At 38.0% G+C, this 17,581-nt stretch overlaps 1 protein-coding gene across 7 annotated transcripts; it reads left to right on the forward strand.

The window, feature by feature from the left end:
- Positions 1-3: 3 nt before the first annotated feature.
- On the forward strand, positions 4-17,160 carry LOC112567261 (testis-expressed protein 11-like). Of its 7 annotated transcripts, XR_003099780.1 has the most exons (17): positions 4-36; positions 501-603; positions 959-1,076; positions 1,333-1,484; positions 2,350-2,378; positions 2,868-2,954; positions 3,484-3,554; positions 3,826-3,942; positions 4,591-4,675; positions 5,477-5,611; positions 5,846-5,954; positions 6,688-6,790; positions 7,194-7,264; positions 8,819-8,912; positions 12,476-12,578; positions 15,132-15,288; positions 15,657-17,160. XR_003099780.1 is itself a non-coding variant. In XM_025243885.1 (16 exons), the coding sequence occupies exons 3-15, from the start codon at positions 978-980 to the stop codon at positions 12,548-12,550; spliced, it is 1,227 nt and encodes a 408-aa protein (XP_025099670.1). In that variant the 5' UTR covers positions 4-36; positions 501-603; positions 959-977; the 3' UTR covers positions 12,551-12,578; positions 15,657-17,160. The 7 variants fall into 7 exon arrangements, 6 of the variants coding, with proteins under 6 accessions (XP_025099670.1, XP_025099669.1, XP_025099671.1 ...); XM_025243885.1 differs by lacking the exon at positions 15,132-15,288; XM_025243884.1 differs by lacking the exon at positions 15,657-17,160 and having other exon boundaries at positions 15,132-15,617.
- Positions 17,161-17,581: the final 421 nt, after the last annotated feature.

The following is a 17,581-nucleotide window of genomic DNA, read 5'->3' on the forward strand; positions in this document are numbered from 1 at the left end:
GCTAGCTGTCACATGGAGCTGCAGCAGCTTCCACAGGTAAGCTTACCTCATCTGAAACTGAAACTGTAATTTGACTTAGAATAGCGTAACGACAGGAAAGTTCTAAGAAAAGAGTTGTCATTTGCTAACCACTTGAACGACAGCAGTAACGCTTCCCTCGATCAGAGGGAACAGCATTGACACACAGTAAACTAATGCACCTACCGTGATTGAGGTATGTAAAAATTGTCCCCCTAAAAGACGACTGTCAATATCCTTTATAATCACACGCATGCTGCGATAAATTTGTAGATAAGGTCTGAGGTTGCTGGCGAAAGCATATCTGCATATGCCTTCAAAGTGTATAGACTAGCTGTATAGTGCCAAATCATATTACAATCATACAAACTCCACAATAAGAACAAAAAAACTGCAGTCACACAAAATCAAAGGTTTTAGTATAGAATTAAAAGCGTCGATGAAAGTGGGAAGATGGCCAAGTGGAACTATATGTATTGCAGGCCAAAGAAGCTTTGAATGATGCGCAGTCTGTCGACCGGGCGTCTGCGCACACAAACTTTCTGTTTTATAAGCTAGCTCTCATGGAAGCCGACATGGAAGCAGGTACAGCTTATAAAATATTAGTTAGGTGCTACTAGGAAATAAGAAAAAAAATTGACGAAAAATATTGAAAAACTGCTGATTGTTGCATAACTAGAAACCGCTAATTTGTACAATTTCATATGTTGCCCCAAAAGTGTACAGTGTGAGTTTAAAGAAATTGAGTGAGTAAGAGCACGCGGGTGATTGAAGGAGTAAATGTGATAAATATGTAGACAAAAAAATCAAGAAAACAAACTGGCAGAGAGCTAATAACGAATATGTTACTGTCGTTCGGATAGTTTAAAGCAAGATAGAAATCGAAGTAAATAGCCAATAAGTCATTCTGTAGCATGGTACATGCTAACTTTTGTACCAGCTAGGAGCCTCTGCAAGCAATGATCAACATACAGCAGGAAGAACCAAGGGACTGTGAAGCAGGCAGTGAGGATCATTCCCAAAGTCTATTGTCTCTCGCTGCTCAAATGGCTCTCGAGGTACTTTGAACTGGCGTTGGCATTAGGTAGTTTGTTCTCCGCCTGCAGATTATGTTTAATAATGAAATAGTCATTACGGATTAAAGACTGACACTGCAGGTCACAAAAGTTTCCGATCCATTATTTTGCAGCGGTACTGTATTCTAACTACGGTAGGCACTTTTCTGTAGATGTCTATGAAAAGTCATTATGTTTTTTTATACTATTTATTTAGCCAAAACAATAAAGAGAGAGTTTTAACAATTTTGTAATCCAGCATAAGCATGTATCGCTGGCGAAGATTGTCTTGAAGAGTCTCATGGAGACGAACAGTGATAGGCGACAAACGCTCAAGGCAGCACGTTGCCTTATTAGACTTACGCTCACCAGCTGCGGCACAGCAGAAGCCTGTATGGAGGCAGATGAAAGGTCAGTGACAAATGCTTAATGTTATTAGTTTTATTACTAGGTATACGTGTATTCATTGGGCCCGCAACTTACTCAGTTTTAAGCTAAGGAGCTTGAAATATATTTTTAAGAAATTTAAAAAACGCTATCACGACAATATCCTTGTAGGCCTGTCAATTTCATAATGACGTTGTGTTTCAGACATTTTTGAAATAACACATAAAAATAAACATAATCCATTTTGAATATGAAGTTAAGACAAATGAAATTTTTTTACGCGTGGTTGATTTTTATTACGTCAACACTTCATTACCAATAAAAAAAAGCTGGTTCACATCAAAAGGTGCACACTTTTCCCAAACGGCAGATTCAACGACCCTCATAGTCCTGGCAAGAGATCTGTAGAAAGATAAGCATTTCCAGAGATATGTCCTGGCTTAGGGATGGACCTAAGATCTGGTCGAAAATGTTTTTAATTAGTCTTCAGATTTTGTTTTCTTTTAGTGTCAAGTTTATTGTAGGGTTATGAGTCTCGCACTCATTCATTTGAAAACATCTCACAGTAAGGAAAAAGGAGAGAGAAAGATAGAGAGAGATGCTGGGAGTGAATGAAGTGTCCTAATTTGAATTCAACACGCTATTTTATGTAATGTACTCTGTAGTTAATGCATGGGCACTTCTTCATAAGGGTCTTAAACCACGCGGTTTTGGACCTGGGAGTCTAGCGATCAAGTTAAGAGACTACCGTATACATAAAGATCGGTATTTTATGTCAGTAAACAAATTGCTTTTAAGTAGATTTACAACAGCACATACTGTCTTGTTTACAAGATTATGAACCGTTCTATACTGGACGTATACTAATTTTTCTTTTTTTTTTGTCCAGGACTGACCTGCTTTCTTATTTTCGAATTGGTACGTAATTAGTCTTGTCATCAGTCCCTAAACGCACACACACACACACGCACGCGCGCTCACAAGATTACCGCCTTCCCCTCGCATGAATGCACAACGTTGAAAGTGATGGATATTAACAGTTACAATGTCTATGTACTTACCCACATGTGGGGAATTAGGACAGAAAGGGGAAGAAATCATAGAATGTGTCATATCTACAACAGAATTTTTTTTTTTTAATTTTGAAAGATCAGTACGGCATGAGAAGCACTATTAATAGGCTGTGACTCATCATGCAGTCTATCTATCCATCCATCCATCCGTACGTTCATCCATTTGTCTTGCTGTCTGTATGACGACTTGCTGATATTATCAGCTGTTTGTTGAAGCGCGTATTTCATCAAAAGTGGTTCAAAATTTCATCGTCTCAAAAAATTGATTATGTGTAGAAAAAATTTCGTTGAAACATAAAACAGAAAGAGATGAACGAAATAATGTGTATGATAGCCCACAGTTCTCTGTTGGCGCTAAGAGGATCAGAGGATATGGGCAAAGAAACCTTAGAAACTGAGGCAGCATGGTTCATGAAAGTTGGTATGTAGAAGTGTAAGACATGTTTGCTTAATTTTTACGAAGCAACAGTTTTGCTACGAAATAATTAAAAAAAAAACAGATTAATCCTTTAGTGAAAGGTCTTATTGTTCTGAAGTTTAATCATCTTCATTATCATAATCTACGTGGTAGGCGTCTATAATCTGAAAGTTTAATGTGCATGCGTGTGTGTGTGTATGAGAGAGTTTAACGAGTAGTTTTGGTGGACACCACTGCTATAACGATCTTGCCTCTTATGTAATTTAGTCTATTCCGTTTGAAAACCTTTTTTTAGAGTCGCATAATCTGTGTAAGATCTATGCATTCTTTGTTATATTCCATATCTAATCCATATAAATCGTAAACGACTTATAATACGAATATCTAATCTCATTTCAAGTTAGGATCACACAGTTCTCTCCTAGTTTATGAATGATGTGCATTTTTTCAAGTGCTATCGAGTACGTGAAGCATTGAGAAGCTTTTGTTTGAAAACAATAGTTTCATGTTGAACAAACATGTTTCGTTCCAGCTTGGAATTTTGCACTAAAGAATGACAAAGACCTAAGTATCATGAAAGACCTCTTTTTGGTATGTTACAATGTAAGTGCTGCTCTCTGCTTAAATGCATACTATTGGCTGAAAAACGTAACCCGTCATCTAATATTTCTAAAGCACATGAGACGAAAAAAAGATTACAAGATCTGAAACTGCATGCATTTTGTACATTCTGTGAGAAGAAATATTTTGTTATAGAGATGATCAGATTACTTTAAATCGGGATAAGATAATATATATTCTACAACCATACATCTGCACAAAATGAGGAGAAATAACATGTGAAAAATTTCGCAAATACTCTTTATATTGACAGCTAATGCCGTTATGCAAAACTGACAAGCAGACTCTGGATCACAAGAAAGCGTGTCTGCTGATGGCTACTGCTGCTTGCATACAGATGGCACGATCCACGGACTCTCGCCAAGATATGGTCTTTATACTGAATTCTGAATTCTTGTGGCATTGTTCAGATTACAGGGGAACTGATTATAAGCTATTGAAGACTGACGGTCGACAGAGCTGAAACAGACAGAGCATAGATGTCACGGAACAAAAGACTAACAAGCACCCCACCTCTCTCTCGCTCGCTCACTCCCTTCCTCCTTGTTCTGCTTTTGCTTCATTCTCCTCGGGTAACTTAATTTCTTATTCACAGTTGAATAAATTAGCTTCCCTTGCACGTATGTAAACTTTAGCCATGTTATTTTCGTTTCAAACGTGAGAAATCTCGAGTTATCAATAATTCATACTAACGCTGTATTAATGTGAATGTCAGGATGTTAGCAGATAGATAATATTAATATCTCAGTATGTAAAGTATTTTTCTTGTAACACTTATCATTTAATTGTTTTAAAATATTTCAAACAATGTTTCTAAAAATGTTTTTTATGAAATAAATCAAATAGACAATAAGAGCTTCATGTATTGTCACCTATCTTTTGCTCTAGAACTAAGAATTTAGTGATATTTTCTGATGTTTTTTAGTGATATATCCTCCATACTGCTTGCTCGATTGACTGGAAAGAATCCGAGCCGAGTCGTTCATTCACATGAAATTTCATATGTTTTTTTTTTAAGAAGCGCCTGCTAGAAGAAGCCCTAGCTCATATTTCGGAAAGCAATTCTGTCGACAGTGTTTCACTGGAAGCCACCTGGAGAAACGGTAGTTTTTTGCTGTTGTTGTTGTTGGTGGTGGTGGTGGGCTGGTTGGTGGTGGTGATGGGTGGTGGTGGTGGGCTGGTTGGTGGTGGTGGTTTTTTTTTTGCCAGAAACAATTTTTTGGAAGAATATGTAAGCTGTAGTTTTGTGAGGTGGTCACACGTGTAATAATGTGTTTCGGTGAAAACCTTAGTTTTTTCTGAATAGTTCTTTTGGTGTTTCATTAGACATTTTCTATTTTGACCTAATCTACTTCGTCGCATGATTTTTTTTTAATTTATGCACTAGACATTTACGTAAAGCTTCTTTCGTTAACATCCAAACTCGATGATGTCTGTAAAAGTCCTCCCTTATCTTCCTAGGCAGGGCTTCTGCTTACGCAAAAAATTGCGTACAGTACGCATTAAAAGTTCGGAGGACCCCTTCAATTTTCGTCGATGGGGTCCCATTCAAAGTTGGGCGAAGAACAGGGACCCCTTAAAAATCTGAAGAAGGGGTCCCTGGGACCCCAAAGAATTTAGCCTTAGCAGAAGCCCTGCTAGGTATCAAGTGATACACTTGAAGAGAAAAACGACTGTAATTTATTTTTTAAAGTTAGTGTCTCGTTTCGTTGTTTTCTTGTCTCTAAATCGGCAGAAAGTTTACATTCTTATCTCTGGTGTCTGCTTTTCTTTCCTTTTGTTTTTTCGCCCACCCATTTTTGTTTTCACGGATGTCTTCTATATTATATATTAAAAAATTGATCCTTAAATTATTAATAAAGATGTTTAGAAATAGGAACAGATATATGAATACATGTATTTAGGTGAATCACAAGTGTTGCTTCTGCTTTACGAGTTTGAGGCTCTCGTCAAGCTTTTTGACCCCCGAGCAGAGTCTGTGCTGGAGAGAGCTCTAGTAATTCCAAACTCTGAGCCAAGAATATTTGAGTCACTTGCAGGTAAGCAGAAATTGCTTTTAAATATAAAATAGGTTTATAAAATACTTTTTTCGATTTTGCATACAATAAAACATAGCTGCCAGATCAATATGACACTACACATAATAAAATTTTACATTTGAATATTATCGTGAGCTTTGCTAATGCATTTACTTAAATATAAAAATGAAGTATAGGGCTCATCAACTACACGTTTCCACTGGTTAAGTCAGTATCTTGCTTCTCTCTTAACAGCCCTGGCGATGGAGCGTCCTGTAGGACATTTCCGGTTGGCCATTCGCGCCCTGAAGATGGCTGTACACCTGCACCTTACAGCTCAGCATCCAGACTTCGGTCAGTGCAGGTGAGTGTATTTATATTCATTTAAATTTTTTTAAACTTGCAACAATGTTTTGCTTTGCTATACTTTGAGAGCAAATGACTATACCACCCTAATACACAGATGTGTGTATTTTTTAAAGCCACGGTTTGACTGAATTTGTTATAGACTTTTCTCCTTTTCTGACACTAAAACTTCTTAGTTTACCACTAGAACAAAGACTTCACTGTGATTCTCTCTTTCCCATGAGGGTGTATAATGTGTGTCTGTATGAGTGTGTGTTGTAGAAGTGAGTGTGTCTGTCATGTGCAAATGCGAGTGCATGAATTTTGATGATTTTCTCTATGTATGATAAAAATCTTTGGAAAGGCGCTATATAAGTAATCGTCATCGTCATCTTCATCCTCATCGTCATCATCAGGTATAGTCAACAGCTAAGAGGAATTTAGATCCGGACACACGAATCCGAAATGCTTCTGTAAATTAAAAACAGAGTGATTTTATGAACCAAGGAAGGTAAAGCAGTTGTCCTTAAAGGCGTTTTTTTTTTTTTTTTTTTTTTTTTTTTGTACGACTTTCCGAGAGTTTTTCTCAGAGTTAGCATATCCAATCAGAGCAGAAGAATTTATCAAGTAAATTTGCTACATAAAATGTATCCGCATCAAGATTGCGATTATAGCAATTTTTTCAGAAAAATAGAAATATTGACAAAAAACATGTCCATTAACAATTTGAAAGGCGTTTGCTTTGGTGACAGCAAGGACATCCACAGCCTCATTCAGATCAGTCTTTCCTACAGTGAAGATGAGGCGTTCACCTACTTCAGGGAAGCAGCTGACATGATCGAAAAGCGTGCAGAGGTACTGTTGAAATGAGCGAAAAAGGCGATGATTTGCATATCATGCAACGTATCATTCATAATGAAAAATTATCTCCTCACCAAAAGCGCTCACTATTTCTCATTTCCTCTTTGTCTCTTTTCTCTTTCTTCTGCTGTCTTACTACCCCCGTTTGCCTCCTTCACGAGGTAAAGGCAAGAATATGTTGTCTCGAGATTTTAAATCGTAACGTATGAGATCTTACACTTAAGAGAAATTTAGATGATTCCTGCTTTATATTTATACAATTTTAGTTTTATTTTACACATTATCTAGTGTTATTCTGTTTTCTTTGTGCACATGTGCATAAATGTGTTACATGTGTGCGAATGAACAGCCATGCGTGCAATCCCGTCTGTCAATACGATATCTGTGTGTGTGTCAGGGTGAGTATCCTCAGATGGAGACGATATGGCTTATGACAAAGGCCTGGAATACTGGCATCAGACACTACTGGTCAGTGAATAGTATAAAGATATATTTGAAAATTACAGCTTTTTCTGACCTGCAGCTTCAGATTAAGATTAAAAATTTTTTTTAAGATTCTGATGAGGACGATGTCTGACCTTTGCAGAGGTGAAAAAGAAAATATACAGCATATATTTTGGAACTGTAAATATGTTAAGGAATTTTAGAGAAACTTACAAAACTGTATAACAAATGTAAAAATTCTCCAGAGATAACTATCAATAAACATCTTGTCCTATTTGGACGCAATAATAACTTTGAGACAGATGTTGTATTCGACTTCATTTTACTGCTTGCAAAAGCATACATCTAATATTGCAGATTTAATAAAACCAACTCCAGCTACAACCTTTCTTCTGAATTTACAATAAAGATTTAAAATGAAAAAATTAATGCATGTATAGAAATACAGGAAAACAAATCACAAGACAATGGCTACCCTATTAAAAAAAACTTGTTATCTAGACATAAATAATGAATTATATATATATATAAATGACTGTGATTACCTACAGTCTTTATATTAGATACATTATTATTGTTATGCAGTTAGCCTATGGCACAAGGATCCAAGACATCTGCTATGATTTCTGTGCTTGATTCTTATGAGATGTGAAAAGAATATATATACTTGTTTAAGTGTATTTTGTTGTTTAAAATCTGTAATTTTCAAACATAATACTTGACTGCAAGGACTGTTTCTGTCGTGCACTATGACTGACAGCTTGAAAAAGATTACGATGAATGCTATAATGAATGTTTCACTCTCATGTCGTAATGAATGTTGTTTAATGTTTTTAAAAAATGACAGGTCACATGACCTTGTGTAAAAATGTTGTGTTGCGAGGTATAAAAAGCAGCTTTAAATGAAGAGAAGAGCACAAGTGGGGATATATTTCACAAAACTCTAGGACTAGAACAAGAACTGATAAGAGATTGTGTATACATTGTTTTTGGACGGCGTGCTTGGCTGATGGAAGTACTCTTAAATGACTATTACGTTATGTGCATATGTTGTCTGTTCTATATTTAAAATACTGTATGTTATGTGTTGTGTATCTGTGCAATGGAAAAAAAATTGATGGCAAAAAAAAAAAAAAAAAAAAAGAAGAAGAAAAGAAAAAGAGAGAAGAGAGAGGAAAAAGAACAAAAAGTTACGGTATTGTTTTTTAATCCATCATATCGCCAACATCCCTAACTGAAGAATTTTTAAGCATCCTAATTGTAAAGAAGAACTTGACTGATACGAAGTTGTTTGTGGAAAATTATTGAACAATAATAAACACTTTGAACAAGACTTACAAGTGATTTGTAACGTCCAGGAATACAAATAGTCCTGATGACAATTATTGTGTGACATGACTTTGATAGGTCTTACCGTAAAACCACAATATTCTGAGTAATATGGTCTACGATGCTTTACTCCAACCATCGACTCCTGGTAGTGTAGTTTTATATCATTACATTAATATTCTAATGAACTCTAACCTTTTTTCTTCATTTTTGCCCTTTATAGCTTTGAATACCTTCTCTTTTTTACAGCAGTGACCAGTACAGACAGGCAGAACAGTGGTGTGTCTTGAGTATGCGTTTCCTGACTCATCTGGGTTCTCTCAGACTCGACTATGAAGGACAGGTATAATTTTGATACTTTAAATAATTGTCATAGCTTGAAACCAGGAATGCCCACATGGTCAGATAAATGTATTGCATATTAATTATTGATACCTTCCCAGAAAACATTGTTACCTAGAAAGAAAGAAATCGTACAGCTATTTCTTTTTTAGAAGTAATGAGGGACTGAAATATTTTGACATTAGCCCGGCGTTGTTTGAGGGGCTTTATCTGCTATTATTTCAATGCTTAAGAATCGAGAGACAACAAAACTATCTTGGCGGTAAAGGTGTTACAAAAAAGTGAGCGTGAAAATGTCACATAGCTTTGATTTGAGCAGGGCATTGTTAGAAGTTTCTGTATATAAAAAGTGCCTGAATTGCCTTTTCATGGAAAGGTACATCTATGCATCGAAAGCAGACACGAATGCCGGAGTGCTCTTGCCCTGGTTTGGTTGAAATATTACTTCTCTTTTTGTTTCATGGCAGAATGATGGCGCAAAGAAAGCATAAGTAAGCTTAAAACAATTTTTATTTTTTTTTAAATAGGAGCGATCATGCAAGTTAAAATGCAGTAAGTCCAGAAGCGAGCGTAAACAAATGGTAAATCTCCACAAAGAAACACAAAAATTAATATCAAGAAAAAAACAAAAAAGCTAAACTATGTTGACGACACGCTCGGGAAGCATATTACCAAGCGACCGTCAATGGGACACTACTAAATAAATTAACACTTTCCTACCTCGTCAGTGCCATTTCGAATGACCCTGAAGTAAGGACTTTGAGAGCCATGTTTCCAAGTATAGTTTCCTTTTGGATGCATGTCAGACCCACTCGTTCCTCCGCTGATGTACATACAAGGCAGTTGTCAATCTCACTCTTTCATCTGAAATGAAGATTTGATAAGCCAGAAAAAACATATCATACTGCTTGACTTCTGCATCAAACAGCAACATCATGGTTGTCAAGCATCAGAGCTACATCTCGGATAAGGAAATGATAAAAAAGAGCCAGTACTTCTTTTCTTTTTCATTTATTTATTTAGCTATTTCTTTTGCAGCTGCATCGAGCCGGATAGTGGTGGGTTGAGAACGGAAGAAACTTGCATAATGAAAGCAGTTTCCTTTTAGCAATCGTTAGAGCTGATAAACAAGAGTCAGCTCCTAAAAGCATTACAAAACTGAGGTGAAGAGACAACTTTTTCGAGGCGAGATCCCTCTACAGCTATGACAGCAGGAAGTTTGAGATGCAGAGCAGAGTGCAAAGCCAGGCACATGCTCAAGACTTCGAAGATGTGGGCTGCCAAAGATTAAAATCTGAGTAGGCGTCACGAAGTCTCAAATAATCTTGGCTCAAACTTTTGCTTATCCTAAATGGGAAAGATTCTGTACTTCACAGCTAGGGCCGCACAGGGGTTTATGCATTTAACGACGTTCAGAATCAGAGGAATGGACTTCATAAATCTGCTTTTACAAGAAAAGTTAAGATTTCACATTAAACGATGGAAATGTTATGGCTGAAAGTAGAAGATCCATTTAAAACAGTTTTAACATGCTGCATTCAACCGTCAAACACTCTGACACCGTTTAATGTTCCAAACAAGCTGTATCAGGCAAATAGACGCACCACAAAAGCCCCAGATCGTTTCCGCGAATCAAAAGGCGCAATAGCTTGCCAATCACTACATCTCTCTTCTATTGAGATTATCCTGCAGGTGGGGGAGACACTTTACTGATCAATGTTCGATTCTCCGAAGAGTCTTGATATCAGTCTTTATATCAAGCGAGCATGGTGATAAATCAACTGCAGCGAGACATTCTCTGCGCTGTACTGCTACTGGCATTATATATTCCTGTTGGCTAACTAGACTAACGCTGTCTTTGACATCTGTAGTGGGCCTATCATCACTAGAGTCTGGACATTGACTAAGAGTGCTGGCATTGCCCTTGGGCCTGACCTGAATACTGGAACTGGCTCGCTGATTCGCATTATTATGTGTTTCGCTGTTCACAGGAACATTGGAACTTACCTGGAAAAGTAATTTTTAAACTGATCTGGGATTAGGATTGTATTGCATTGCTCAAGCCTAAAATTTCTGGACCACTAAGATGGCGTCTGTTACGTCGTCGAAACTTACCTTTTGACGTTTGCACAATGTATAACAATATAATCACTGTCGCTGAACGACTGCCGGACTTTCCCGCTGACTCACCGTTTGACTTATGCAATTCAATGTTGCCTGGCACGCTTGTCAAAATAGTTCTTGTACCGCTGCTTGCCTTTGCATCGCTTGCTGTTTTTTGCTGCTTTGTCGAAGTTGTTGGTTCTCCACTCTTTCAGAAAACCGACCAGTCCAACGCGTGGCCACGTGGTAAGTCCTATATGGCTAAACCCTACCCCGTTATAGCAGCGGAGAATAAGAAATACCTTTTTAAGAGGCTACCAAATGCCAAGTCCTCGGTCTAGATATCTTCCAGAGAATAATGAAAACTTTCCTTAAACTATCTTGAAGTCCAGCATAATTTGCTGTTTTGATGATATACTCGTGTACAATGAAAATGAGCAAGACCATGATATCATCATGAAAGCGAGAAAGGTTAGCTCAGGCAACATGAGATTAAATTTCTGAGCCATCAAACTAGAGAGAAATGGATTTCGCCAGACAAGGAAAGGTTGAAGCGAGAAACAGTGTTAATCACCATGCCAGATCCGACCGCATTGAGGTGGATGCTGGGCGTGATCAACTTCTTGGGGCTGCATTTGCCAAAACTGCCAACAGTACTGTAACCCCTGACTACTGCTGCTCTGCTAAGCAGATTTTCAGGGAACGGTTACACTACGAAGAATCTCAGGACTTCAGTACTTCTCCGATACTTGGTCTATAGGGATTTGAGACGAGGTAACAACTTCGTGAAATGTGTTGAAATGACAGTAACGTGAGCCCCTTTGTCAGTTTTGAACTTAACACCAATCAACTTAACAATCGTCGAACTGGAGAACAGTTGTTCATGTTGGTTCTTTACTGTCACTGCATAAGGTCCGAACAAAATACTCTCTTCGTGTATTTCGATTGAGTGTAATAGCTTTGTTCTGAATATTGTAGTAAAATATCCAAATCTGCCAGACGATGAAATTTTTTCCATGTGTTAGGCAAATACCTTTGCTGCTGTGTTGCCTGTCATAACGAATAAACCTTGATATATTCGATGCCGTTGACGCGCAGACACCTATTTTCCCTCTCCCACTGAAGCCTCGCGAGCTTCCAGTCCTCTGCTCTCCGCTATCTTGGCAACCACCGCCAGCAGCACTGACATATTTTTTAATGCTGTTACCTGATTTTGTTTTGTTTTGTATCTTGCATGAAATCATGCAAGCTAGTGGATGATATTGCTCTTTCGAACAAAATAAAACGTTTTGATCAAGGGGTAAAGAAAATGAAGAATCTGTGTGTTTTATCTAAAGAATCTATGAGTACTTGCGTAAAATATGTTTACTAAACGAGATATAAGTCATGCAAAATAATTCCCATTTTTTTCTGATGAATTTCCTGGCTAGTTAAAAATTATTACACTTTTTTAAATTACAGATGATGTCTGTTTACTCTGAGATCTTGGACAACCTGGACAAACAAAAATCTGCAATGGATGTTACCATGAAGTGAAGCGGCCTCGTTAGGTTTTTGGTTAAACGTAGGCTACCAAGTTGTCGTTCGCATTCATTAGATATATTTCTGTGCGTTGTCTGTTGCCATTGTTTGAAACTGATTAAATAATTAGCAAATTAAAAATAAGAAAATGAAATGTCTTCATCTAAAAGAGAACGTTCTTGCCGATCAGTTTTAGGGGAGGCTATAAGTACAAAATACTTCCTTGAATAGGAGGGAGTGCTCTCCCTTGTCCTGTATCAGAAAAGTAATCGTCGCCGAAAAGTAGTGGGATGCACCCGGAGCCCAGTTTGGTAACGTGCAATACGTGTTTCAGAAAAAAAAGGTAATAATTATCGACAAACCAAACAAGTATAAATTGCACTAAATACTATCAATACTACTAAAATACATTTAGATATACATTGATTCAAGTGATATACATTCTCATCTGATCCTTAAAATAAATGGCTAGTTATTCTTAGTGTCCGCAACAGCTGGACATTAAACGTAAATTTAATTCAAAGTATACATCTATTACTTGTGTAAACTAAGCAGTTGGAAAACAAGGGGCTAAACACCTCAAGCAAAGACAGGAACCCTTAAGCCCCTGTACACTGCTATCCATTACAAAGAAACGTTACTGGAACACACACACACATCGGCTTATAGATGCAAACACCTAGAGCAGCAGATAGGAGTCAACAAACGTCTAGGTAAACAAACTATACAAGATTAGCAACACTATGACAAAATGAAGCAGGCTTAATTATGAAGATAAATGTCCAGGAGGGCTTTTGCCTGTCAAGAAGAAAGATGGTGCAACAGAAACGAATAACTTCACCGAATCTCCTTCCTTGTCGGCTGTCCGTGCACATAAATCCCCGTTCATACTTCTTTGCCTTTCACCAATATTCTTCCCCGTGGAAGCACATTCCCTTCCAATTATCCGATCAAGGCAATCAGAAACGTACTCATTCACAGATTCCACATCCCAAAGGACAACAGAAAAACCATGCATCAGCCAATTGTAAGCCGTTAAATAATGAGCTTCCGGTCTGAAGTGAATGGGAGCAACTTGTGTAAAATCCTCCTTTGACTAGCTGTTGTTCCGCTACCCGCCTTGTTCGTCTCGGTGTTGCCATTATTTTAAAATTGATATGGTTTGATGAAATTAAGGCCACAGACGTGGCACTGGATTGCGGTCGCCAATAATGATTTTCTTTCGCACGTCAGAACTTCGGAAATTATATTACTTCTTCCTGCCAGCGCATGTTGCTTATGCTGGAAATCAGCTCACAAAAATCAATTTCATACTTCTGGGTTCTCTTTGATATCGACTTACCTTATTACAGGACAGTCCAGGTGTAAAAAGAGAACTGTATATGCAATGCAATATTTGAGCCATGGTCTACGAAGATAGGTTTAAGTTAATCCTTTTGTGTCTCCAGCTATAGCATCAATTTGGAAATATTACAGAGACGTGATGAAACAAGGTTTGAGCATGATGAAGGATACCAGATCTGGCATCGCTTTGGACAGTCAAAGTTTATCGTGTAATGAACAGCAGAATTATGGAGCAGATATTTAGTATCACAACATGATGTTATCGAGGTCATAGTCAGATGTAAAACTTAAAAAACGTTTTGTGTAAGAGTCCAACTCCGTAGAAACAAAGTATACATTTAACATAAACAAAGGGATTTTTAAAAATTGGTTGTTGAAAAACTAAACATTTAAACTTTTTCCCATCCACTTTATCATTTTATTTTTTTTATTTTATTTTTGAAACGTTGCACACAAAATTTCTTATGTGCTGAAACAGCATTACTCTTTTGTATTGAAAAGCAGGTATTTTTCAGAATAAAATATCTAGAGCATTTGGCAGCTGCAGAACCGATAGTCGAATAAAGCGGGTGCCAGCGGCGTCAGTTGCTGTTACGTTTTGCACGAACGATAAGCGGGCGGCACAGGTGATAGAAGCGGGATTGATGGTGCTGGTATGCCGCTATCACCTCAGCCCGTCGCGGGAGGTTGCAGTCTCCGATAATCCTCTCCGTTTAGGCGCGCCTATCTTTCTTTTACCGTTTTACATTACATACTTATTCTCTCTCTCTTATTCTCTCCTCTCTTGTTCCCTTCTCGTCTTCTTGTACTGAGGCTATATGGCGCTTATATTTTCCCAGTTTAAGCAGGGCTTTTTACTTGTCCCTCTACAGCTCACATCCTCTCACACCTTTTAACCACCTCTAGCCAACTAGTCTTTAACGTTTGATGCACAATGTTTCTTGTCAACAATTGAAAACACGGTGCAAGCATGAACCATTTTTTAAAAATTAATGTTTGTGCTGAAGATCGTGTTTTGTAAGGCGGAGGTGGTGGAAAAAGGACGAGTGAACTATATAGTATTCAGGCAGTGAATTGTTCAGACAATGCACACAGTTTTAAAGATTGTTTCATTTTAAGTGTCGAAACACGAAACCACAGACTGACAACTAAACACAGTACGAGAGATTTGTGGGATTTGTTTTATTCAAGTTCTGCCTGCAGGTTTTTTTGTTTTGTTTTGTTTTTTTTAATATTTTTTTTAACGCTCTAGGTCTGCAGAGAAAAGAGTTAAGGTCAAACCTCAGCAGGTTTTGCCCCTGGATTGGCAGCGGTAAAAGTTGACATTTACATCCAGGGTTAGTCGACCGGCCTTCCGAATTTTCACAGCATGGCTATACTTCATTTTCTCTCCAGGCAGAGCTTTTGCAGTATGTAAAATGATCAGTATCCCTATATCCCCCCGCCATGTGCAGATTTTTCTCTCACGCTCTATCCGTCCTTTCGTCTGTCTGTACGTCAAACTATCTCCGTCCAACCTTTGCACAAAAGAAAAAAAAAAAACCACTTTCGAAGACGAACATAACGTACATTTGCGCGGCGATTACATTTCTTCCTTTTCTGTTGCATAATTGATTTGCATGTGTGTATGTGGGTGGGTAGGATAAAGAATACGTCAAAGTTCGGGTGTACAGAAGTCCGCTCATGTATTAGCGGTCATGGGAAAATGATGACGTGTTAACCTTAGGGTACATATGCAAGTGCTCACGTAGATTTTTTCGTTTACCTTCCCTTACAGGTGGGCTGAGTAAAAGCTTGAAATAAAGATAAGGCATAAGGAACTGGAAAGTGAAGTCGTTTTGTATCTGTTCGTAAAAGCGACCTACACTATGCGTGCACTCAGCCCTACGTGTTCTTCATCTTTGCCGTTGCTTGTTTGGCGGCAGCCGGATGTAACAGACCTGAACAAGTGGGTCAGCGCATGGTGCAAAGAAGCGGGCGTGTGCAGACGCGGCAGTGCGTGACATGGCTTCCATAGACACAGTACCCAGCTTCGGCGTTAGGGGTCGGTGAAGCGGACCTAAGCGCTGCTATCAGAGCTGATCATCTGACCCTGTCCCGTCAGTCATCATTATGACACTAGCAGCTTATAGTGGCAACGTGCGTACGCTGAACTTTTTCTTAAATCAAAGCTGTGTACCATCGTCAGTTTAATTAATGAGACATCGGCGAATGAAGGTAAGTCTAAGCGTCTGATTGTAGCTGTCACCACCCAGCGTCAAGCTACAGTAAAGAGCTCAACGACAGTAACTTCGCTTTGCTATCAGTAGTCTGAAGAACTATCTGATTTTGTCAAGACCAAGAATTTTCGTCGACGGGACTCTGAAACTTATCTGCAGAAATTTCTTTCAACCAATCCTTGACAATATACAGTTCTCGAAATACTATTTCATGTAGGTATTTGATACGCTCAAATGAGACAGTTGTAGTTGTAATAAGTGTGAAAGGTGAAGACATGCTTCCCCTTTAAAATAGTTTGCTACACTGCACTGTGTTTTGTGTTTTGAACCAACACTGTACCAGTCATTTTTAGCATGTAGGCCTGTCTCCAGTTAAGTGATGTGGAAAGTCGTTTGGATGCGCTAATTCTCTTTAGAAAGCACTTGGTGGATGGCGGATCATAAGAAGGAGCTTGAAATATTGAAATGTTATTTTTGTTACATATGAGGAATTGAACCACAAACGTTGTAGAATCCGCTTGAGTGCTAACCACTGTTGTACTTTACCCATATTTAGTGCTAACCACTATTGTACTTTACCCATATTTAGTGCTAACCACTATTGTACTTTACCCATATTTAGTGCTAACCACTGTTGTACTTTACCCATATTTAGGAAAGCGTGTCAAAACCGGAGGAAAACGTGTTTTTGCTCAAATATCGATTTTCTTTTTTTTACGTGTACGAATCTATTTTCAATTTTTACATGTGGATATATTCTAATTTTGATGAAGGTCTTATTTTTTGTATAGACATCATTCACTGAACAAATGCGGTGCTAAGAACATCAAACAAGTACTATTAGTCATGTCTTCGTTGCGTGCTTGCGTGTGAACAGCTGCATAAAATACGAATGCAATTATCATGTTTGGTCCTCGAGAAACAATGGAAAACAAAATAATGTAATAAAAAGTCTTCACGATAATAGTCATAGACTTAGCGCCAGAGATGCAGAGGTAGTTCATCTGTTTTGCAAAACAGGTGCAGCTGAGTGTGCCTTTAGCAGAAAGGAGTACTTTGTAGTTCAGATGCTTTTACTTTGATGTCTTCATAAGAAAAGATAACGGAACCGAAACGTGACACTTACTCTGTGTTCAAACTGTATTCGGAACTAAGTAATTTCGATATTAGATGATATAACATCTTTTGTTGTGATAAAGTTGCACGCGCATTGCTTGTTTTCCTTCTTTACATAGTATGTGTATCTCTCTTTAATGCCCACTAGTCACAGAATTTGTTAAACAGCCACAAGAATCGCACACCGGGAATTCTCTAGTGGCTACTGCACAGGTTAAAAGACCTTCATTAATAATCACCGGCACTATCTAAACTTTCTTTAACACTCCTATCCCAACCAACTTTTCTTCTGTACTATTTATGAACACAGATAGCTTGGCCCATTGTCCGGAAGTAGTTTTTTTCCAAGAAAGCATATACGTGTAAA

Source organism: Pomacea canaliculata, linkage group LG6, assembly GCF_003073045.1.
Source record: "Pomacea canaliculata isolate SZHN2017 linkage group LG6, ASM307304v1, whole genome shotgun sequence".
NCBI lineage: Eukaryota > Metazoa > Mollusca > Gastropoda > Architaenioglossa > Ampullariidae > Pomacea > Pomacea canaliculata.